Here is a 26,320-nt window from a genome sequence, read left to right as displayed (position 1 = left end):
TCCCTCACTAACCCCCCTGCCGGCCTGGTCGCCCCACACAGCCTGGTGTTCAGTCATTTGGTCATCTCTCAATAACCCCCTGCCAGCCTGGTCGCCCCACGCAGCCTGTTCAGTTGTCCGTTCGGTTGCAATGGCCCCTGGCTCTTTATATATATAGATAGATAACATTGCTGAAGATATCTCTTTACTTCAAATATTAATTAAAATGTACAGATTTTCTTGAATTGGAATTTTAATCCCTAAATTACATAATGAGAACTTAGCTTACTAGCTTTTGTGCTAGTACTTCTGTTTGATTTAGGAGGCTTAAAATGAGTGAAAGGCACTCTATTTTGGCAAACTGTAAATGTCATATTTTGTACTCTTATCAGATTTTGATAGCTGTGAGAATCATAAAAGTCTATACATAATTTTAGTTCTTTAGATTAATGCAACCAAATAAGATATGTAGGTTAAGTAAGCTACTATTAAAATTTATTCTATGTCCTAGAGCAGTTTTGTAAATCAAATTAAGGAATTCAAATGTGAAATTACCTCCAGATCTTTAATAATATCATGTAGTTCTGAATCAGCAGTAATAAAAGATGTTAAAGGTGAGTATATATTTGATTCATTTGACTTGGATGTTGTTTTTCTTCTCTCTCTATTTGCTTCAGACACTTTTCTCTTGAGTATTTGGGAGGAAGAAGTAGGTTCAATGGCATTAACAGGCAAAAAGTCGGTAAGAGAAAAGGCATTCTCAAAACACAAATTATCTTCTCGATGGGAATGAACATGTAGGTTTTCCATTTGTTTTCTGATGTTAGAAATAACAGAGCTCGAAAAATCTGGCAAAAAATCTGATGTAGACATCATTTCTTGATTTGCAGGACTGTTGTTACATACTCCCTCAATATCTGCTTTATTTTTAACTTGATCTTGCATTTTCTTTTCTTTTGCCATTTTTAATGCCAGGTCATTGACATCTAAGTTTGACCGAGTATGATAGACTTTCCAATGTTTCTTCAGCTTCCTGTTTCTCTCCTGAGCTCCATGAGTATTGGTATTTGAGGAATCGATTCCATAAACTTTTAAGCCATACTTCAGGGACAAATAGGAACTTAGGTAGCCTTTTCCAGAACCCAGGTCAATTACCTAAAGAAAAACAGAATGAATTAAAGTAAACAAATGGTTGTATACTTTATACAACCTGTTACGTTTTTTATTTTAATTTTGATTCCTATTAAAAATCAACCACACTTATCACTTTTATTTAAGTTTTTAAAAGAAATTCTAGACAGTGTAATATCAAGAAAAAGATGCGAAAGTCATAAATATTGGAAATAAAACCCTTCTTCATAGATAATATGACTGTGTCTCAGAAAATACTGAATAATATACCAAAAAAGCTAACACAGAAAGTGAATTTAGCAATGTGTCAGAATACAGGATCATTAGAAATTAATACTAAACCACTAGAATATATACAATACAGTAACAAATTATAAAATATTTGAATTAAAATAGCATAATATAATACCTAGTAATAAATGTAACAAAGGTTGTGTAAAATCCCTATATATTGAAAACTACAAAACACTGCATAGAAAAAATTTAAAAGATTAAATAATGATATACCATATTGACAAAACATGAGACTCAATTTTAAGATGGCAATTTCCCAAACTGACATAGATTCAATGCAATCCTAATAAAAATTGCAGCAGATTTTTAAAAAGAAATTGACAAACAGATATTACAATTTATATGAAAAGGCACAGTTCCAAGAATAATCACAACACTTTTGAAAAAGAATAAGGTTGGAGGATTTACACAATTTTGGAATCAATATAAAACTAGAGTAATCAAAACAGTATAATGCTAGTATAAAAATAGACATATAAACCAATGAAAAAAATAGAGTTCAGAAACATACTAATACTAATATAGACAACTGATTTTTCAAAAAAACTGCTAAGGTAATTTGATGAAGACAAGAGTCTTTTCAACAAATGGTGCTGTTATAACTGGATGTCTGTATGAAAAAATGAGCTTTGCTTATGTCATTCCAAAAACAAAATTAATTAAAAGTGGATCACATATCTAAATGTAATAGTAAAAACTAATAGCTTCTTAAAGAAAACATAAAAAAATCTTTGTAACATTAGGAGAGGCAAAGATTTCTTATGTAGAACATTAAAAGCATGAACTACAAATAATTGAAAAAATAAAACTCATTAAAAATGAAAACTTTTGCTATTTAAAATAGTTAAAAAGGAAAAGAACTACTGAATAGTGTATTTGCAAATCATTTATTTGACATATGGTTCATGTCCAGAATATATAAAGAACTCTTATAACTCAGTAATAAGACAAGCAACCAATTAAAAATGGGCAAATAATTTGAACACACACTTCACAATAGGCTATCTAATAAAGAGGGAATATGCTAATTGACCCTCACACTGTCACAAAGATGGTGGCACCCACAGCCAATAAGGAGGGAATATGCTAATTGCTGCCATGCCCTCAAAAATGGCAGCATCCACAGCCAATAAGGAGGAAATATGCTAATTGACTGCCACGCCCTCAAAGATGGCGGCACCCAGTACCCTCAGCCCCATCAGGGTGCGCCTGCCTCTGGAGTCCCCCAGCCCCCTCAGCCCCCCAGCCACTCAGGGCTGGCCCGAGGCGCAGGCAAACCTCAGATGGCAGCTACCCAGCCGATGCCCGAGGTGCAGGCAAGCCTCATATTTCAGCTGCCCAGCCGCCCAGGTCCAGCCTGAGGTGCAGGCAAGCCTTGGATGGCGGCTGCCCAGGCCGCCCGAGGCTCAGGTAACCAGGGCCGGAGGCTTGCGGCGCTGCTGGCAGTGGCAGCAGCAGAGGTGTGATGGGGGCATCACTTTCCCCTGATTGCTGGGTTGCCTCCCACCCCTGAGGGCTCCGGGACTATGAGAGGGAGCAGGCCAGGCTGAGGGACCCCCCTCCAGTGCATGAATTTTCATGCACCAGGCCTCTAGTGTCATATAAACAGCCAATATTAAAAGATGCACAATATCACTAGTCATCAGGGAAATGCAAACTAAAATCATAATGAGAAATGCACAAATGTAAAATGGTACAGGCACTTTGGAAAACAGGGGTAGTTTAAAATAAAGTTAAAACATACACTTACTATATAATCTACAAATCCCACTCTGGACTAATTATTCAAGAGAAATAAAAACATGTCCACACAAAGTCTTGTAAGTGAATAGTAATAGCAGCCAAATAAAGGTAACAACTCAAATGGTCATGAACTGGTAAATGAAAAAACATTTATAAACATACTATGGTCTACTACCCAGCAAAAAAGAGAAACAAAGAGTAAATATAACAACACTGAGGATGTTCAAAAGCTATGTCATAAAGATGTCAAACACAAAATGTCATTTGTACAATGTTCTAGAACAGTCAAAACTATAAGCAAATCAGTAGTTCCCTGAGAATAGAGGAGAAAATAACTTGCAAAAGGGCATGGAGGAAACTTTTTATCACGACAGAAATATTTTTTATTATGGTGATGGTTACACAACTGCATACAATTACCAAATTTATCAAACTGAACACCTAGAATTGGAGAATATATTAATTAAACTAAAAATGATAAAATAAGTAAAAAGTTACCAAGATTACCATTATATTGCCATGCCTCTTCATAAGAAATAAATGGACAATTACAGAAATACTATCATAAGAAATTATCTAATATTATTACAACTATCTTTAATTCCTAACTAAAATCAATTAAACTCTGTCATAAGTATGAGCCACTCAAGGAAACATGCCTATATTTGTAGTAATGCATATCATTAATTAAATCCTCAAAAATTTCAGGGGTCTTGTAATTCAAGTATTTCATAGGTAAGACTCCAATAAATAATGTCCCCTAAATAAGTAACTAGCTTACAAATACTTCCCTATACCAGTTTTTAATGTTAATCTCTGGGAAACACAGAAGCATAATATATCTTGACTTAAGGAAGTATAATCTAATTGAAGTTACCATACCTATACTCATGAATATAAGAGCTGTACAGTAGAAACTATTAATCAATTCCCTTATATCTGAATCTTCAGAGAAAGCAAAACTTTCCTTTGATTCTATAAAACACACTCACTGATATCAATGACAAATTTAATGCTAGCAACCAGTGGTTGATGTAAACATCAGCATATTTGTTCCCACCAATTTAGATATTTTCTTATCAAGAGGTAATTGAGTTTGTTTTCAAATCTATATATATATAAAAGCCTAAGCAACCGTCCGACCGGTAGCTATGATGCGCAATGACCCACAGGGGGCAGACACTCTGACCAGTAGCTATGGCATGCACTGACCACCAGGGGGCAAACACTCAACACAGGAACTGCTGAGCTGTGGTGACTTGGCAGCTGTGGTTCTCAGGTGACCCACCAGGAACCAGAGAGGAGGGAGCCCAATTCCAGGGAGCGTCACCCGAGAACTGCCCTCTTGCAATCCAGGACCCCTTGGGGGATGTCGGAGAGCTGGTTTCGGCCGGATCCCCACAGGCCAGGCCACGGGACCCCACTGGTGCACGGGTGCACCGGGCCTCTAGTATGTTTATAATAATTCCACTTGTAAATGAGGAAAATTCTGGCTGCAAGTAACAGAACATCAAGTTTTGAACAATGAAGAAAATTCACTTCATTTTAGGAAATCTTTCAGTAGAAGAGTTGAACCATTCAGAGATTCAACGACATTCAACTTTAGAAAATATGTACCCCTACGTTCATGGCAGTGTTGTTTACAATAGCCAAGATATGGAAGTAACCCAAGTGCCTATCAACAAACAAGTGGATAAAAAAGCTATGATACATATATACAATGGAATGTTAAGTCAGTCATAAAAAGAATGAAATCTTATTATTTGTGACAGCATGAATGGAACTAAAGTGTATATACTAAGAGGAATAAATCAGAGAAAGACAAATACCATTATTTCACTTGCATGTAGAATTTAAAGAGCAAAATAAACTTTTGCTAGCTTATTTTTAACTCCTCTTGATGGCTGTAGAAACTCTTAGAATCATGTCTTCACAATATAATACCTAAAAACCTTTTCAGTAATGAGTAACTTTTCCTAGAAAATTTGTCAGCCTACATTTACATCTTATTGACCCAAGCTGACTTCTATCCCTTTCCAAACTGACTTAGTAACATATGCAGTGTTAGCAATAGAATGGAAAACTCTGTGCAATTAAAAGTTGTATACGCCATAAAACGTTTTGCCTTCACACTATCTGGTCTCAATTGCAAAATTTCCACCATCCTGATTTCCTTCTAACACCTTACATGTTAGAAGACAGAGGAGACTCCAGTCCAATGCCTGCTGTGGCTGACCTTCCTAGTCTCCTAATTCTGTTTAGGATACTTTCTCACAAAAACATTGTTACACACAGTGGTCATTATACTTCAGATAGAAAAGTTATATTGTGTTGACTAACTTGAAGATCTAATTACCATTCTAAGCTAAAGGCTTTCAAATTTCAAATTTTAAATAAATTTATAACACCAATATGGAATTCTCTGATGAACTTCATAATCATATATCCATCAGTTTACCTAATTTTTCCACTTGAGTGTCTAATAAGCATCTCAAACTTAACATGTTCCAAACTAAGTGCTTGATATTTTCTGTAAAATATTTTCTGCCTCTCCCCACATCTTCTCCATCACAGTTAATGAGAGCTCTCTAGGGCCACTAGTAAAGGCAAATGTTTCTGATTCTGGATTTCCATCAACCATCATGAAATCTGCATTTTAAAAGTAAAGTAGTACATATATAAAATGTTTTAAACTGAACTATTGTGAGAATCAAATATTGCTATTAAATGATTTAAGACAAAGACCTTGTAAAAGTCTTTACTTTAGGAGATTTCATCCACTAGGAACAATCTCCTTTGCTTTGAAAAAATTCCCTTAAAGCAGGTCTAACATGATATATTAAGCTATTTCAAAATTTTTTCCTGCTATTTAGAAATAAAATAAATCTGCTTTACTAAAGTTATTTATAATTATGCAATATTTCACATAAATAAAAGAATAAATAGTCAAAATGTAAAGTTATGGAAGCACAGTAAATACCCTTCATCTTAGTTTTTGTGTTACAACAGAGCAGATTCTACACCAGAGATTTATTTGGGAGGTGAAAGAAGGGTAGGGAAGTAGAGAAGAGAAAAAGAGAAAGGAAGGCAGTCCAATAAAAGGTGCATTATTAATCAAGATACTTTTAGGGCAACTTGGGTTTAATTGCACTGGGAAATTCTGAGAGCTAGTGTAGAAGGCACACTCAGAATCATCCACCTGAAATGTCAGGGAGTTGATGTATTTGATATCAGCTTGTACCGATCAGTGGTTCAAGGCTTGCCACAGAGAGGAATTAATTCCCAGAACCTGTATGCAAGCAACGCCTTGTTTCAGCAGCCAAAGAAAACCCACAGGGAAAGAAATGCAGACATTGCCAGGTAGGAAGTAGGCTGGCACACCATGCAATGGGAAGGCCCAAGAGTATTAGGTTAGGTGTCCAACAGCACCGGCTATACCCACGAACCTATCAGCCATCCTAAAAACTAGAACATTAGTATTTCTGCTGCCTTAATTGTGGATGGTTTTCCATCTATAACCCATTTCCCTGCTTCCCTACCAGAGGTAATTAACTATTCTCAAATTATTATGATTCCATTGCTTTTTTTCTTATAATTTTTTGTCTTAGGAATATACCATTATTTTTCTTTAGAGCTTCTAAAAATGGTACCATAAAATATGTGGCCTTCTGTAAATTGCTTATTTTTTCCCATTCAATTTTATGTTTCTAATATTCACCCATGTGATTTGTATGGCAATAGTTTAAGTTTCACTGTGTACTTGCACCTTCTGGTCCAGATGAGCATCACCGCCATGGTGAGCCTGTTACTAATCCTGAAAGGTGTTGCTTAGGTATGATACACTTAAGAAAAGATTAAAAACTATTGCTTAGCTCTTGCTTCTAGTCTCTACCCTACAGAGCTACATTGTCACAAGTGGCTGTGCACACCTAGCCCACACTGTGATCATTTTCTAACCATCCTCAGGCTCTCCTCAAGTCTGGAAGAATCCATGGAAAAGATCCTAACACCTAATAAAAATTGAAGGAGGGAAAATTGTCCATTACCCCCATAGATGTTCTCATAGGGATAAGAAAAATAACTTACTATTTTTATAAGCCAGGGGGAAAAATAACTTACTATTTTTATAGGTCCAGGCAATCTTTGATTTTATTTTAACATCTGTTTTCAAAGATCTGTTACACAAAAGCGATTTCTCACAACAGGAATGCATTGTAATTCTGACAGTGTAAAAGAATCCAAGTTCTAAAATACAGTTTCTTTGTGTTACTATAATGAGGTAGGTGCCCCATATCACAGTTTGGCCAGGTCCTGAGAACAATTTTGCAAAATGTCATCATCATAATGCTGCCTCAAGTTGGAGTTATAACATGTCAAAGGGAATCATCTTTAACTTCTATCCACTCTGAAAAGAGTGAAATTTGTGGCAAAACATGCATAGTGATACCTTATTTTTAGTAGAGATTTGTTATAATTGGAGTGTATTTGGGAAATGAGAGCACATTTTTAAAGGCTCTGACATATCTCATGTCAGCTATTATTTAATGGCATTTTAAAGACTAGATAGTAATAGTAGAAAAAAGAATTTGAATGGTACAAAAAAAAGAGAGAGAGGCAATAATCTTAACACCTGAAAATAAAGGGAAATACTCTTACCTGTTTTATCCCACAGTAATCAGCAATACTGCTGATCAGCTCTGACATTGCCTGAACTTCGTGAGATTTTTTCAAATTCATAAACTCATCTGGCTTCACATTGTCACCTGAGTAGAAATACAACAAAATTAAAACACTGCTATTAAAGAAACAAAAGTGAATAAGGACCATCAGTTGGCATTCATGTTTTCTGTAAGTAACTATGAAAATAATATAGATCCTATTGTGGTATCTACTAGTATATAATAGATCTCTATAGGTTCAGCTCCTATGATTCAAATTTGAATTAATAAAATAAATAAGATCGACAGAACATTATTAAAATGTTCCTTGATACATAAAACAATTAACTATAAAGAAAAAGACTGATAACTGAACTATCATATAGAAAAAAATGTGGAGATCCATAATGAAGTTCTGTTTAATATGTTGCATGAGAAAACCCACTTAGCATAAGCCTATGTGGGTTCATGATATAAGGTTGAACACTAAATTAAGACCATATTGGAAAGACATACATATATGAACAATATACTGCTTCTAAGTGCCTAAAATCATACATACACACACGTGTACACACACACACCTACCAGTTTTCTCTTCTTTATTTCCTCGAAGGGCTACAAGCAATTGCTCAAAAGGAGTACATATTCCCAAGTTTTGTATAGAATAATATTTCGCAGCCAGAGCAAAGGCTTCCACACTAACTAGCTTCTGGGAAGTTTCACAAAATATTTTGGAAAAACCAGTAATACCTTAAAAAAAAAAAAAGCCAGGAAATGTTAGCAATAATTAAACAAAAGCTAATTGTGTGAGATTAAAAAAAATAAATGAAAAAAACAGTGGATCTTTACAACAAATTACAATACTTTCATTTTAGTGTGAATTTTGCAATAACTTTAATGGTTCAATTATATTTGTTATTTAAACTGTTAGCTATTGTAGCACTCAGTTTTCTCCTAACACAGTACACAATTAATATATTTAAACTCCAAATTAAAATGTGGCCTTTTTTTGTTCCATGAGACAGAAAAAAAGAAAAAGAAGTTTAAATCCTGCTAAACTATAATGTAGTCATGAAATTTATTAATGGTCCTGGCCGACCTACAAATGTGAATTTAAAGGTTAGTCCCCACAACACTGTCATTCCCTGTCCACACTGCATGTGGAATAATGCCAATATCCCCTGTGGTATAAATATTTCTGTAAAACAGTTCCTAAATAATTTAAACCATGTAGCATTGTATGTGTGTGTGTGGGGGGGGGGGCGGCGGGGAGGGGGTATGTGTTCAGTGCCCTGACCCAATATGAGTTCTAAAACTAATGAGATGATGATCAGGTGAAAACATTCCATTTTCTTCCCATGCGCAGTTGAAACCAGACACTCTGAGGTTATCAACAGTTTCCAAATGCTCACTCATTTAGAAGAGTCTGGTGAACTGCTGTACTGCCTGCAACATCCAGTGGCCCATTCTGTGTGAGGATCACGCAGCTTATTGAACTCAGGTGTGGCCACACCTCGCCCAGGGGAACTGTGTCATTTATAGACAGAAGTTTTGAGAGTATTAGAAGATTCACTGCACATCCTTTCCCCAGAACTGTAGTAGCTGAAGGAAGTGTCAAGGTGGAACCTGCCTTAGCCTGAGTCCCCACGTAACTACAACAAAGACATCACTGCTGTCAAACTACAACGGACATGCAGAATGAGAAAAGTAAACTTGGTTGTTTTTAGTCACTGAGATTCTAGGCTTATTACTGCAGCATAATATTATCTATTCTAATGAATATGCATAAACACACTGATAGATTTACTTTGTATTTACTCAATCCCACTTTCCTATGGTCATTTTTAATACATGTTAATTTATTAACGAAAGGTTAAAAAAGGCATTCAAATGTGTCTATAGTGGTTCAAAGAAACTCTTTGAATGAAGAAGTCCAATGAAGTCCATTTACTGAAAATTATTTTTAATAATTCAAAAAAGCCACACATCCAGTGGTTAAATGAAGTATTTAAAGACTTCTGGTTATAAAAGCATGTGCAATCCAGGGAACAACTTTGGTCCTACCAGAAAAACCATACTACATATTATGAAGTCTATTCTATGATAGCTGATCCTCCATAGTTCCTTATAAAATTATACAAATCCACTTACACACAAAGAATGATGCTCCTTAGCAAAAATTAAAAGCAAGAAAATTGATGAAGGTTTGCAGAATTCAAAACAAAAACTGTATGCTTAAGATAGTATCTTTTTATTTTTTGTTACTTATTTTTTTTAAAGTTTTAAAAAATATATATTTTGATTGATTTCAGAGAGGAAGGGAGAGGGAAAGAGAGATAGAAACACCAATGATGAGAGAGAATCACTGATCAGCTGCCTCCTGCACACCCCCGATTGGGGATCAAGCCCGCAAACCAGGCATGTGCCCTGACTGGGAATCGAACTGTTCATAGGTCAACGCTCAACCCCTGAGTCATGCCGGCAGGGTAAGATAGTATCTTTTTAAAGTTATTATCTACTAAGTTGTTGGTGGTAACATTTACCAATTTAATTAATAAAAATAAAATTGGCAGAGATATATAACTTCCATTTCTGAATCAATTAAGTGGGAATTTAAACTGTAAAATTACTATAGTGATTTATTTAACATATATTTTGTATATAATATAAAGTTCTTTGGACATTTTACAAACTGAAATTACTAATGCAGCCAAAAGTAATAAAATCCACATCAAAATATTTAGGCATGATACAGAGGGGAAAACTCAGTCAACTATTAAGTGAGACTCTCAGGTTTAAGGGCCGTCTCAACATCCCCAAGTTCCAGGGCAGCAATTTCTTAGAGTGTGATAGAATAAGAGTATTAAATCTCAAAGTGCAGAGGGACTATTATAGTAGTCAGTTATTGGACAATGTTGCCAACAGAAAGAAATGTGATGTTTCTGTTGGAAGAGTAAAGGTTCAAATCAACTTAACTATCCTACTCAAAATACTTGAAAAAATTCCAATTCAAGCTTAATTAAATGTTGTTAATTTGCTTTTAATTATAGGCCTCCCAGTAATTCAGAATTTTGGAGATCTAAAATACAAAGATATTATCTTTTCAATAATGTTTACTTTTATAAAAAGAATAGTGTTTTTATTCAATCCATCAGTTTAGGTTACTAACAGTGACACCAGTTTATTCAGAAAAATCTAGAACTCAATGAAAAAATATTTTTGAATTAGAGAAATATATATAGATTCTGTACTTTCTTTGTTTTCAAGTAATCAGCCTGTAACTTCTACAGAGAGAGGAGAGAGGAGAGAGGAGGAGGAGGAGGAGGAGAGAGAGAGAGAGAGAGAGAGAGAGAGAGAGAGAGAGAGATGTGTGTCAATATTCTTGTCATTACTTCCATCTCTGAAACAGTATGTGAGCAAAACTATATGGAGTGGTAACAGTGTACATATTCCTCATAGTCCTTCTCTAGGTAATTGTATAATGAGTTTGGGTTTGACAGCTAGCAAAACAGAATCCACAGCGCTACTGAATTTATATTTAGTTAATTCTTAATTAGTTAATGTTTTTACACAGGGAAAGCTTTGTTTTCAAATTTGGTGCCCACTGCACCTGCATATTATGTGGCTTGATTATTTTGCCAACATCTCCCTCTACTGGACGTACGTGTTTTGCTTTATTACATGCATTGGCTTTATTAGTTTTTATACACCCTATATCACTGTTCCACAGAGGTTTCTTATAAGATAAGTTAATAGGGCATGAGGAAGCAAGGGGAGCAAACAGGCAGGGAAGTTACTGTCTACAATATGAGATCAGGAAATCTCTAAGTATTGTTTTTTTAACAGCAGAGATCAATGTATAAGGAAAGACAGGGAAGTTATATATACACATTGAATTATAAAAATGTTAAGGTAAAGCCCTAGCTGATTTAGCTCAGTGGACAGAGCATTGGCCTGCGGACTGAAGGGTCCTGGGTTCGATTCTGGTCAAGGGCATATGCCCAGGTTGCGGACTCAATCCCCAGTGGGGGGTGTGCAGGAGGCAGCCGATCAATGATTCTCTCTCATCATTGATGTATCTATCTCTCTCTCCCTTTCCCTTCCTCTTTGAAATCAATAAAAATATATTTTAAAAAAAGTTAAGGTAAAGAAATGAATAATAATGTTTCAAAATTAAAAATAAAATAGAAACAATCAATGAATATATAATATTTATATTTAATAAATAAAAAATGTCAAAACTAAATGTGTTCTTTTACTTGAATACTACCTAGCACTTTAAGGAAGTCAGAGTGCTATTAGGATACACAAAAACTCATCACTATTATTGCTTTATTGCTAACATTTATTACACATATACTATATGCCAGGCACCATGCTAAACAGCTTACATTAAATGGAATAGTCTGATAAGCTAGCTACATAGTGCTATTATTCCCATTTATAGAGGAAGAAATTGAGACTTAGAGAGGCTGCAATGTATCCAGGTTCACAGAAACACGAAGTGGCAAGGTGTGAACCAAGGCAGTGTTCGACCTTGCTTTTAATTCCCACATTTAATCAGCATGCCATAACAGTAAGTCCACTGGACAACAAATGAAATCAGGCAAAAGAGCAGTTAAGAAAAGTGCTAGACAGATTGGAATGTCAGAATCAGGTCTAGCAAGAATTGCCTCTGGCATAGATCAATACATGTAATATCTTAAGCTAGTTCATACTCACTTTGTTTATCTTCTTAATTCTTTCACTTTCTTTACTCCCCTCAACACCTCCCTCTTTACCAGAAGCGGTCTTAAGGTTTCAAGAAATGAAAAAAGTAATTTCTACATTTAAAACAACTGATAAGTCTCTGAAAAGGAAATAAAAGTTTTCATGATAAGGTTTTGTTGTGGTATCTATTTGTAGAAACAAGACAATGGTACTGCTTCGTGTCCAGTTGAAAAGCAACATATCTTTCATGTAGCAGGTACTCAGTTAATAGGAACTAAATGGATGAATGAATGAAAACAATTCCTCAGTACATTTATTACTGTAGCATCACCAGGTACCCTGGGCAGAACGAATTCTCAGATTCTGTGGTGGCAGTGATTACTGAGGCCACTAGGAGGACTTCACTAGCTGAGCCTGTGAGAGCAGCATGAAACCTCACCTCAGCCCTAATGTTTATAATTGCAAAGTGAAGAAAAGAGTGATTTAGAAAATTTAGAATGTGATGAAATATAAAATGCAACCGTGTATTAATTCTGGGCTTTAACTGTGCTACAAGGGATTAGGGCAAAGGTTACTACTGCTATTATAACACAGACTAGAACAGTCCCATGCCCAGAATTTCAAGAAGAAATCAGTAGTGCCCTCTTAACAATCTTCACAAGGACATGAAAATGTTCTGTATTCATCCTATATAATAAAAGCCTAATATGCAAACAGACCGAACGGCGGAACGAATGGTCACTATGACTTGTACTGACCACCAGAAGGCAGACGTCAATGCTGGTGAGTGCAGCAGTGGTGGCAGGAGCCTCTCCTGCCTCCATGGCAGTGCTAAGGATGTCCGACTGACGGCTTAGGCCTGCTCCCCCTAAGCTGTCAGTCAGACATCCCCGAGGGCTCCCGGACTGCGAGAAGGCACAGGCTGGGCTGAAGGACCCTACCTCCCACCCCCCGAGTGCACGAATTCATGCACCGGGCCTCTAGTTTCTACATAAATGCCCTACAGATATCTGCAATTCAAAAAGTTCAAAACTGAACAAACGTTCTCATGTTCGCCAAACCTTTCCTTCCTCCTGTTTCCTATCTAATTAACAGTGTTATCCCTCACCCAGTGCTGACACTGAAAATCTGGGGACCCCCCGCTGCCACTATCATGCTGTTATTTAAACTCCATTAACTCTCACCAGTGCCACAGCAATAGCTTCATAGGTGATATTTTTCCTTACCGATAAAACTACAATAGAACAATGCTCAGTAAGTGTTGGCTGAGTTGAATTATGTTTTCTAGAATGGAAACTTACTTACTAGTATATTCAATGCAAATTTAATAACATAGTTTAAGGCTTTGGCTTCTGTTGACTTGAGGCTTCAGTTCTTTATACTTGCTTAGGAGACTTCAATGCAAAGTTAAAGTCTGACTTGTTAAACTATGAAAATATAGATGGGATGTATTAAATTTTATGAGTGCTTTAATATACCTATAATTCTATCATTTATGTAAGAAAGAAAACAGAATATATACTGTTGCTTTTTAAAATAAATCAATTTATATCATCCAATTATGCGCTAAAAAACTTTGCCAATGCTAGTTGAGTGTAATTTATGGTTGCATACAAAACGAAAAAATATGTTATTTCCACATGAAAACCTCTTAGAAAGAATAAGATATTACTAACAAAGAATTGACATGCATGTCCTTATTGTGCCAATATTAACATGAGATTGGATGTATAAAGCACGTGTAAGCATTTCAGAAGCATTATTCACATTTAGCTGTTACTTACAAAAATAAAATTAAATATAAAAATAGGAAAAACCTAACCACAGTATTTTAACTCTAACAGATCCTTTCTATAGTTTAATTTGAAAGAAAAGAAAAAAACATACAAAACTCCCAGCAATTTATAAGTTGATTTGGTAAACGAAAAATAAACTTCATTAAAATAAACAAGTGAGCCCTGGTCGGGTAGCTCGGTTGGTTAGAGCGTCATCCTGATACATCAAGGCTTGATCCCCAGTCAGGGCACATACAAGAATCAACCAATGAATGTATAAATAAGTGGAACAACAATTTGATGTCTCTGTCTCTCTCTCTCTAAAAATCAATTTTTAAAAAGGAAACAATTCAGAGGCGCCCACTATGTACAACATAATAACTGAACCTGAATAAAGTTAATTTGTTACAATTTGTGATTCATCTATGGGACATTGTGTCTTATCATTTACAAAGTATTTCGACAACAAGTGTTCAAAGTGTGGATCCTAATTCCAAGGGGATCAGCACTACCCAGTTGTAATTTTATTGAGATGCCACATGGGATGTGCTTACTCAGGTCTTTGCACTTGTTTTTAACTCTGTCTGAGACCATCTTCTATCAGATATTTTTATGGCTGACTTTCTCACTTCCTTCAGGTCTTTGCTCAAATGTTACCATTTCAGTGAAAACTGCTCTGACAATCCTATTTTTAAAACTGCACCCCACTCAACTCTTATTACTCTCTGATTCTTTATTAATTTTTATAGCACTTACATCATCTGACATTGCAAGTAAAATCCAAGAGAACACAGATTTTTATTTACTGCCATATTTCTAGAACCTAGAATAATGCCTGGCGCTTGGTTAAGTTCTCAATGAATGAACAAAGGAATGAGCAAAAACTAGTTTTGAGCCTGGCCAGTGTGGCTCAGTGGCTGAATGTCCAACTATGAACCAGGAGGTCACAGTTAGATTCCCAGTCAGGGCACATGCCTGGGTTGCTGGCTAGATCCCAAATAGGAAACATTGCAGGAGGCAGCCAATCAATGATTCTCTCTCATCATTGATATTTCTATCCCTCTCTTCCTTCCTCTCTCTGAAATCAATACAAAAACAAAAACAAGAAACAAACATGTTTAAAAAAAAGAACTAGGTCTGAATTCTGGTTCTCAGACTGTCTATCTCTGTGTGGCCATGAACTATTTATTTGTTCTAAGACTTGATTTATCTATAAAACTAGAGGCCCGGTGCACGAATTCATGCACCAGTGGGGTCCCTCAGCCTGGCCTGCAGGATCGGGCCCAAACCAGCTCTGATATCCCCCGAGGGGTCCCAGATTGCGAGAGGGTGCAGGCCAGGCCGAGGGACCCCACTGGTGCACTATCGGGGCTAGGGAGGGATGCGGGAGGTTGGCCAGCCAGGGAGGGACCACGGGAGGGCTCCTGGGCATGTCCGGCCTGTCTTGCTCAGTCCTGATTGGCTGAACCCCAGCAGCAAGCTAACCTACCAGTCAGAGCGTCTGCCCCCTGGTGTTCAGTGCACGTCATAGTGAGTGGTTGAGCAGCCTTAGCATATCATCAGCATATTATGCTTCGATTGGTTGAACAGATGACTGGATGACCGGACACTTAGCATATTAGGCTTTTATTATATAAGATATAGGATAATCAAAAGTTTCTATTTTCAGAAGATAACCAAAACCAAGTAATAGATTTCTAGAAATTCAACAACTTCAAAACTCAATTTAAAATAGAAGTATTTAATAAATGAAATAAAAAGTTAATTTAAATTTAATAAATCAATGTGATTGTTAGCAAATAAATAAATTCCAGATTGCAAAACTTCAAAAAATTGATGTTATAATTGTAAAGGCTATTTTTAAAAATGAATGCATTTCAGTGCATTAAGTGCTCTAAAATCAATCTCTTGTTCTTCTCTTGTTCCTACCACAGACATTTCCTTTCTTACTTCAACTGTCAACCGCACTGTAGGCTCTACTCCCCACGGTGCCTCAACAAATGCCAGTATTTTAGGAACTAACTCTGCCATTGATCTCTTACTGAGAAGACCAGTATTTCTTTTCTATACATTGACATGGGCCTACACTTCCAGGCTTTCAAGAATAAAAGAGATTTTTCAGATTTTTATTATTGAGGCAAGACACATAAAAGACTTTTTGTCCCAAGTAAACTGTAATTGTAATTAAATTACTAAAGAGGGATTTTGAGAAAGTGAAATTGTCACAACTTTCCCTTAAAATTGTACTTTTTGTGCATTTTATTAACTTGAGTTTAATTTCTTCTGTTATTCTTATTCTAAACTCCATTATTTACATTTCAACATTAATATAAAATACATGCATGTCTAGTCTACTGTCTCATAAATTCAGTTATAACATTTGCCAAGTAAAGAAACATGCAAAAGGAATTTGCGTTCAATATATATTTTTCTCTATCTAGTTCCTACTGTATCTCCAGCAGATCTTGTTCTTTACTTGCTTAATATTAGTAATGTACATAATTCATAAAAATCAAATCAATTTTATTCTTTGGTGGCTGCTGTACAGAGAATAAACATAAAATGTTAGCTTAAAGTTTAAGTTTTGCCATTTTATTTAAATAATCAAATAAGAGGGAAGAATTAAGCTTCAGTAATTGACAATTGGTGCTGATTCCCCTCACAGAGGACCGATTTCAGCACTTGATTAAGATGAGTTAAATAAATGTTTAGAAATATGTAAATATACCGTAATAAGGAACAAAAAGTTACAAGAAGAAAATGCAGAATGAGCAAAGGTGCTGGTCTAAAATCAAGATAAATTCAAAGAGCTCTGTGACCAATAATGCTTTCAATCTCTTGTCCTGAGGTGTAAAAGCTAGAGGCCTATGAATCACCTATAGCTGTATATAATTTCATGTCCATTTGTGAGCATAGATGCACTACTTGGGTTATCTCAAATTCAATATATCTAAAACAGAATGCATTATTTCCCCAAACAGCTCCTCTACTGATTTTCCTAATTTTGCTAATAGTATTATTCATTATTATTCTTTAAGACCTTCCCAGAGTGAAAATCTTGGAATTATCTCTGATTCCTCCATTTCTATGAACTCTATATAAATATCATTCACCAAGACTTACCAATTTTCTTTGTACAGTATCTTTTTAAACTATCACTTCCTTTTATTTACTTATTTTTAATTGAATTGATTGGGTGACATTGGTTATTAAAATGATATAGGTTTCAGGTATACAATTCTATAATACATCATCTTTATATTGTATTGTGTGTTCACCACCCCAAATTAAGTCTCCTTCTGTTACCAGAAGGAGAATTCCTCTGTTGCTTCTGTGAGCGAGGTTCTTGCAATAACTTCAGAAAATGAATTTTCTAAGATTCGCACAGGAGGATGGTATGTGGAAAAAGATTTTATTTGTGTGAAGTTATATTTCTCAGGTTCCAGAGTCCCCTGCCCTTTAAGTCAGTCTGGGAAAGGTGCAGTTGGGGTTCTAGCAGAGCCAGAAGGAAGGCCAGTGTCCAGAGTTTTCATTTTATGTTGTAGCCAGATGTGGCTTAGTATCCAAGCTAATTAAAGCCCATTAGTCCATGTAAAGTCCTGAGTGCCATGTAGGTTCAGGGGAGCATGTCCCTGCAACTGGAGTCACAGGAGCTTGGTGCCCTGAAGCCAAGGGCTAGAGAAGAAGGGAGAGAGGCTTCTTTGTCTAGAAGTTTATCTATATATATAAAAGCCTAAGTGACCATTTGACCGGTAACTATGACGTGCACTGACCACCAGGGGGTAGACACTCTGACCGGTAGGTTAGCTTGCTGCTGGGGTCCAGCCAATCGGGACTGGGCTAGATGGTCCGGACACACTCTGGAGCCCCCCCACAGTCCCTTCCTGACCCCGATTGTGCATCGGTGGGGTCCCTTGGCCTGGCCTGCGCCCTCTCACAATCTGGGACCCCTTGGAGGGATCCCACTGGTGCACAAATCCATGCACCTGGCCTCTGGTATATTTAGATTTTGCATGTTTGCAGGGGCCATGCCCATTGTGGCCACTTATTTGCTCCAAGATATGACTGGCAGACAGGTAGGTACCTCTCCACATCACTCAGACCTTACTGAGCATGTGTCTAAATGGCATTTGTCCAGTCCCTTCCCCCATCAATCAGTGGGAACAGACTTGAATAGAGTGTTAAATGCATTTTTTTGGCAAATCTGTATAAAATGGCATGCCTTTATTATTTGGTCTCCTCTTTCCTCCTCTCCTGTTAAATAATAACCAGGTTATTATAACAGCATCACTTCCATCACCATTTATTCCCCCTTCACCCTTTTCTACCTCCTCCCACACTCCTTTCCATCTGGTAATCACCATCACTTCCTTTCCATTTCCATCTTGCCTCAGAAACAGTGTTCATCTCTAGACTAGCACAAAAGGATCTTAACCCATGTCCCCAAGGAAGGATGATTCTGAACAATTTACCAGACCTGTCTCCAGAAATTGACTGTAATATTTTTTCTAACCTTATTTTTAGCTATTTATAAATGTACTAGAGGCCCGATGTACGAAATTCATGCAAGAGTAGACCTTCCTTCCCTCGGGCCACTAGCAGGCACCCGGGACCCGGGCTTCCCTCATAGCCCCAGCTTCGACCAGGAGGTCATCCAGTCTAATTAGCACATTACGCTTTTATTATTATAGATGAATACTTTGCTCTGCGTTCCTTACAATCCCCAAATCTCTTCACTCTTTTGCTTACACTGTTCTACTTTCCTGGAAGGCCCATATACTCTCTACTTAGCCATATTAAATTCAACAAACATGTAATGAGCACCCACTATGTGGCACTTATTATATACTAGGTACCAGAACTCAGACTAGGAGAGTCAAAGCTAACCAATCATTGTAACAAAATGTGCTAAGTGCTCTAATAAAGGTAGGAATAAAAGCATATATAGATGACTAGTTTGGTTATTAATTTAGTGTAATTTGACCTGGGCTTTGAAAGAAGATGAGAAATAAATGAATGTGTATTAAATAGATGGGGTGGGAGAGTTCAGGCAAAGAGTACAGCATATACCCAATCACAGAGGGGAAAAATACATGTATATCAGGAAACAAGGCAGCTGAAGTATAAGGTATATGGGTAGAAAGAGAATGGTTAAAAAAAAAAAAACCATTGATAATGCTATACTACTCCCTCATATTCCCTCTCGTCAACTCTAGTTGGAGACACATTTAAAAAATTTAGAACTGACATCAAATTATTCCAGCCACCTACCTCCCTGATTAAAGTTTATCTAGAGTTCGATCATGTAAGAAGTTCAATCCTTTATTAACTTGGCTGACCCAATAACAACTTGTCATAGGCTTTTCATCCCAAGATACCGGTTGATCCAGGCCCTCAACATGATTACGACTTTAACAGTAGGGATTATTAAGGTATGGAGATTGAAAACTTTAAATCATTATATTTCCATAGGATTTGAGCACCAGAAGCAACCCTAGATATCTTTTTGTCAAATGATCCATAACTATTTTCATTCCTATTGAAAGTGTGAAGCAAACCCCCGAATTCATTTTCCAGGGGTACAAGGAAACTGACTGAAGCCCACACACCAAGAGCCACAGTCTTTGTGGGGCAGGAAGATTATTTCAGTTTGTGAAGTTAGGGAGGGGAAGAGGATACACCCAGTAAAGGGAGCTATACAACAAGTAGTCAGATTTTTAATTTTTTTCCAAGAGAAGCTGTAAACCCAGATTTGTGTATGTGAATTTTGAAATGCTTCCTAAAATATTAAAAAATGTAAACACTTATTGGTCATGCAAGATATGTTTATAAACCATGCGAGACTGGGGTTGGCTATTTTTCCATGTCAGCTATTGATGAACACCCTAGGCCAGTGGTTCTCAACCTTCTGGCCCTTTAAATACAGTTCCTCATGTTGTGACCCAACCATAAAACTATTTTCGTTGCTACTTCATAACTGTAATGTTGCTACTGTTATGAATCGTAATGTAAATATCTGATATGCAGGATGGTCTTAGGCGACCCCTGTGAAAGGGTCGTTCGACTGCCAAAGGGGTTGAGAACCGCTGCCCTAGGCAGTTACTTCTTAAATGAGAAAATTGAGGCCTACAGCTAAATGTCCTGTGCAAGATATGCAGCTGATCAGAGTTAGAGATGGGAAGAAGCAGGTCTCTGACTCTGGGCTTCTGCCTCTACCCGAGGGGAGCAGAATATAAAGAAGGTGAGTAATATTTATTATGCTGACTCACTTATATGAGTAGGTTTTAACATCTATCTCATTTACTTTTATACAACCTATTCGGGCCAGAATTGATTCCTATTTTTTAAAATAAAAAAACTGAGGCTCAAAAGCTTAACTAATTTACCCAAGATTACATAGCACTAAAGCATCTGAACAAGGATTCAAATCTATACATGATTACCACAAGACGCATATCCCTTATATGTTGCCTCCTATTTGCTTTCATTAATAGTGGGAGGTTCCAGGTAGAGAGGCGATAGTAAATAAGGGCAGAAGGTAAAGAACTTTAATTTGTACAAAATGGAGACCTATATGATGGTTTTTGAGCAGAGGAATGACAAGATCATAGCTATGACTTTGAAAGACAACTGGAGATCAGTTTGAATGAAAAAGCAATTGAAAAATAGGGTCTGGAGGCAAGAATAAGAGCTCTGAGTTATTGCTAAAATTCTGTTGCAAAATTAAGAAAGGAGGGGCCAAACTATTTGTTGTGGAAATAAGAAGCAGCAGATCCAAGAGAAATGGAGAAAGAAATAAGTCTGAGTAACAGGAAGGATGTTAATACCATTTATAGAGGAGTCATTGAGGTGATAAGATGAGAAAAATAAAAGAAACATAAACACTAGTAGTCATGAAGCCATGTAGGCAAGTTTTTTTTTCTTTCTTTATAAATCAGGGAAGAAATCTAAATTATGATAAATCATGAAGCTAGATTACTATAACTGCAAGCTTCCAGTGAAATGTTAATGATGTGACATAATTTAAACAAACAACAACATAAATGGATAGCTAAACAAATAGTAGGTATTCAAATTTATTCTGATTGGCTAAACAAAAGTATCATTTAACTAGAATGAGGGGGAAAAATGCCATAGATTAGAGTATTCTCCATGAATTTTGTTTTACTGAACTTTTTAATGATTCTTGTTGTGGTATGATCTTATTTCCTGAAAAGACCCAAAAAACTAAAAAAGGAAAAAACAGAGTTCAGGATAAATTACACGAGGAAAGTGAGTGAATAAAGGTTAAATACAACAGAACAAAACAGATGTCACTAATTCTTTCTCTAATCTCCCTTTCTATTTCCAACATGCTTTCTGGCTCCATGTGTTCCAAATTACAGGTGAGCGCCATTTCAATACACCACAGTCACCAACACCACCACAACCAACAAAAACTACCAAGGATGGCCAAAAAGAAATTTAATCTATTAAATGAAAGAAAAACAATGTAAGAGAAAGCTCCACAAAGTAATAATCTATCATGGGCATATACTTTCTGTATTCTTCAGTTAAAATATAGTAAATTAATTATACAGATGCTCACCAAAAGGAACCTCGCCACAGTTTATCATTGTTACTAGTAGAGAAATCACCTGACCTCTTGGAGCTGCCATTACCTGAAGTCTCCTTGGACTATTTTAATCGCCTCTATCTATCTTGTTTTCTTGCTTCTTGCCTTACCTTCAATAGCCTTTGCTCCACACAGAAGTCAAAGTCATCCCTTTGAAACATAAATCACATATCACACCACCACACAAAATCCTTGAAGAGCTTTCCATGCTACTCAGAGTAAAAGCCAAGCCCTCAGTATGGCCCACACGTCCTACATGAAGTTGCCCCAGCTCACCTCTCAAACCTCATCTCTTACCAGGCTAACCTGACAGCTCTGCTGTGTTTCCAGCATACCCAGCATGCCCCAGCTTGGGCACCTGCTCTTCACTAGGGCCGAAACTCTTCCTTCAGACAACTGCATGACTGGCTCTCTCACTTTCTTCAAGTCTCTGTTCAAATTCTGTCTTGATAGATAAGACTTCCTGATCATGATCACTGTACCTAAAGTAGCATTTCTCTCCACCTCACCATCATCTTTCACTTCCCCATGCCTGTCATGCTTTTCTTCACTATATTTACTGCTACCTGATATTACGTACAGAGTTTACTACGTATCTACCCTCACTAAACATCAGCTCCAAGTGGACAGGGACTTTGTTGTGTTCAACACCCTAATTATAGGGCCTAGAACAGGACCTGGCTTAACTAACAGGACCAATAAACATTAGTCAAATACATGAATGGATTAAGTGCTGCTATTTGTTAGGCATATTCTCAACCCTTTCTATGTATTAACTCATTTAACTTTCATAGTACTCCATCAAGTACCTATTATCCCCATTTTACAGATGAGGAACTGAAGCACAGAGAATTAAAGCCCAAGTTAACAAAGCTAATAAGTTTGGGATCCAGGACTTGAATCCAGGTAGTGTCCGCAAAGCCTACTGAACTGTTGCTCAGGCTGTCACAGACTAGGTGGCTTAAACAACCAATATATTTTCTTCCTCACAGTTCTGGAACCTGAAAGTCCAAGATCAAAACGCTGCCAGAGTAGATTTCTGGTGAAGCCTCTCTTCTTGGCTTTTAGATGGCTGCCTTCTCCCTATATCCTCACATAGTTTTTGCCAGTGTATGCCCTCCTGGTGTCTCGTCCTCTTCCTATTGGATTCACCCACATGACCTCATTAAACATTAATTACCTCCTTAAGGGCCCATCTCCAAGTACAGTCACACTGGTGATTAGAGCTTCAACATACAAATTTTGAAAGGACACAATTCAATCTATAACACCCATAATTTATGTCTTTGAAATATAGCTATTTTAAACATCTTCCTTTTTTATTTTGAAGAATCAAGTTGGTATTTTTTTTCATAGGTCTTTTTAGTTGAACAGAGGAGAAGAAACTTCCAGGACTCTGCCTGGGCCCAAAGATCACCTGGCAAGATCTACTGAAATGGCTACACTGAGGATTTTCAGAAACAACTTGTTCTCATAAAACACCAAATGATTGTGCCAAACATCTGTTAGTGTACTTCCATACACCGTGCATTAACGCGTTGCAGCTCCGGGAATTGTGTTTATTTGTAACTCCTCATACAAAACCAGCAGTAAACCATACTTCTTGTGAGTCCCTGATGGAAATCTGTTCCAGCCTCCTTGCTGCTCCTCAAGCACACCACTCAGGCTCCCACCCCAGGGCCTTTGCGCTCCCCGATCTCATTATCTGGAGTGCTTTCCCTCCAGGTAGCTTCATGACTCATTCTTTCCCTTATTTAGATTTTTTCCCAGTGTCATCTCCATGAGGTCTTGCTGAAACAATCTATTTAAAATTGCAAATATACTTTCCTCCTGCACTTACCCTTACCTACTCTCTCTACTTAGTTTTTCTCTGTGGCACTTTTTTGGGGGATTCCGGGGAGGGGTCTAACTCTTTCCTCTAGAATGCAGGCAAGGTGAGGATTTTTGTTTGTTTTCTTTACTGCTATTTCCCCAGCTCCCAGATAGTGCTGGCCCAAAGTAGACACTCATTGCTGAATGAATGAACTTTTCCAAGGTCACACAGCTGGTAAGAGGTAGAACTGGAGTTTGAACCCTATCAGACACAAAAGTCTAAAATTTTAACTGTTAAGTTATACTGTCCATAGGAGCTAACAATTCCTAAGTATAAATCTGGTCAAAGGATTCCACTGCTCTTCTCTGACACAAACAAACAACAGACTGCAAATAGGAATGGAGAAAATGCCCATCTTCAAATAATCTCCACAGAAACAGAAATTAATATTCCTTACAAGCATAAATTGTAAAAAATAATTCTTTTTAACACTATAGGCAACTGGCCATCTGTAAAAATTAAATATTTTGTTTCCACGGCCAAAGACGTTTCAAAGGTGAACGACTGAGTCGAGATACCATTTTTTGTTGGATAGATACAAAATTGATTGTAAGGTTTTTCCAAAAGATGTTAGAATTTTATCCCTAGCCTAAATAAGTGGTGTCATTTATTCATTCATTTACTTACTTGCCAAATATTTACTAACCACCTAATCTGACCAGGCATTGTTCCAGGCAATAAGTATACAGCAGTGAACAAAACAATTCTTCCATCTTTGAAAAGGGAAACAATAAAAACATAGCTAAAATTAAGAAAAGTATTAATGTCACAAAAAGTATTAGTTTTAATAATAATGGCCTTTGGAATTCATCCCTAAATAATTGAGTATAATTTTATCATGGTGGCAAAGAGCTCAGACTCTGGAGTCAGAAGTTTGAAACCCCATGAAGAGCTGTGCCCTTGACAAAGTAACTCCTCAAGTCGCAGTTTCATAACTTGGGAGAAACAGAACCCATCCCGCAAGGCTGATGTGAAGATTAAAAGAGAAAACGTGCAAGAAAACACTTAGTACACTGCAGACTAAATAATAAATATTAATTAATCCTACTGTCATGATTGGAATCAAGAAAACACTTAGTACACTGCAGACTAAATAATAAAAATTAATCCTACTGTCATGATTGGAACATGTAAGACAACCTAATTCTTTCATTGCATGAAGACAAAGTTAAAGCCATAGAAAAGTCTTGGGCTTTACATTTAAAGGTAGTTTCTTTTCTCTTGGGGGGAAGCTAAGCTACCATGAGTCATTCATTAATTCATTCAAGTAACAAATATTCATTGAGCTATGCATGCCAGGTATTTGACTAGTTACTGGGAATACATGTTTATAGGGAAGACATGGTCTCTGCCCGTTTGAAGTGTAAGTTGCCACATTATCATAAATAGTGGATATTAGGAGAGCAAACTGAGGACATGCCTAACTTTCTCAACAATAATCAGTGACTTAGAAAGAAACCAATATTTACCACGTCCCATTATAGGAGGCTCCTCTAGTGGAGCTTTGCATTCGGAGGATGCCCAGCGCATAAGGTTCACTCGCAAGGGCAAGGTTGGGAACAGCTGGAAGCAAAGTAGGAGAGAACCCAGGAGCCTGTTCGGGCCCTCTCGTCATGCTACTTCCAAAATATACTAGCCTTGGTTGGATCTAAGTTTCTTGAGGGTAAAAAAAAACAACCCCACAGCCTACCAAAGTTCATGGCACGTCCTAGCTACTTTATAAACAATTTTCAAATGAACTAGTAAATATTCCAGATCTTCGCTGCTACCACCCTAGGCCCCAACATAATCATCTCTTTCTTGTACTGTTGAAATGGGCTTCTAACGGGCCTCCCGGCTAATGCCCCTCTAGTCTGTTCTGCAAATAACCATCAGAGTTATCTTTTCAAAGGGAACTCAGGCCACTATATTGACTAAATGGCTCCAACGTTTCCTATCAGCTTCAGACCCAATATGCTCCCCAGGCAGTCCGGCTCCTGCCTGCCTCCCACACCGGCGCCGCTCGGCACCAGGATCCAGCCTCCGCCCGAACCTGGCCAATATTTTCTAAATTACTCATGCATGATGGGATAAAATCCATGCAAGGGGCAAGATCAATTAAAGTTCATTAATATAGTTTCAGGTTCTATTTTTTATTAATTGTATTTTTTTCTTTATTAAGGTATTACATATGTGTCCTTATCCCCCCATTGTCCTCCACCCCCTGCTCATGCCCTCACCCCACCCCCTAGTGTCTGTGTCCATTGGTTATGCTTATATGCATGCATACAAGTCCTTCCGTTGATCTCTTACTGCCCCCCACCCAACTGTTTTCATTGTCTTCTCGCCCATCATCATCATGTGAACTTATCTTGATGTATTATTAATAAGTGTTGCTGTCCTGCTGCCGCGTTTCCACAGGGAACCGACAGGCATGGTGAGCACCCTGTTCCCGGTTTCCTCCCGCCCAGCAACGCTTGCTGAGTGACTGAATGAATGGACCCCTGCCGGGCTCTAGTCCCTTTAAGTTGTGGAACTACACAGGCACCCGGGACGAAAG

At 37.2% G+C, this 26,320-nt stretch overlaps 1 protein-coding gene across 1 annotated transcript in view; it reads right to left on the bottom strand.

Moving 5' to 3' along the window:
* The window catches only part of METTL25 (methyltransferase like 25), a 93,512-nt gene extending 68,116 nt beyond the window's left edge, over nt 1–25,396 (bottom strand). Inside the window, exons 1-4 of the mRNA XM_014531638.1 lie at nt 25,251–25,396; nt 8,394–8,554; nt 7,804–7,910; nt 535–1,134 (exon numbers count right to left, since the gene is read on the bottom strand). Of these exons, the coding sequence (XP_014387124.1) occupies nt 535–1,134; nt 7,804–7,910; nt 8,394–8,554; nt 25,251–25,396 (1,014 nt within the window). The remainder of the gene's footprint in view (nt 1–534; nt 1,135–7,803; nt 7,911–8,393; nt 8,555–25,250) is intronic.
* Between the last annotated feature and the right edge of the window lie 924 nt (nt 25,397–26,320).

This window comes from Myotis brandtii, unplaced genomic scaffold, assembly GCF_000412655.1.
Source record: "Myotis brandtii unplaced genomic scaffold, ASM41265v1 scaffold82, whole genome shotgun sequence".
NCBI lineage: Eukaryota > Metazoa > Chordata > Mammalia > Chiroptera > Vespertilionidae > Myotis > Myotis brandtii.
This window is presented reverse-complemented; position numbering and strand designations above follow the sequence as displayed.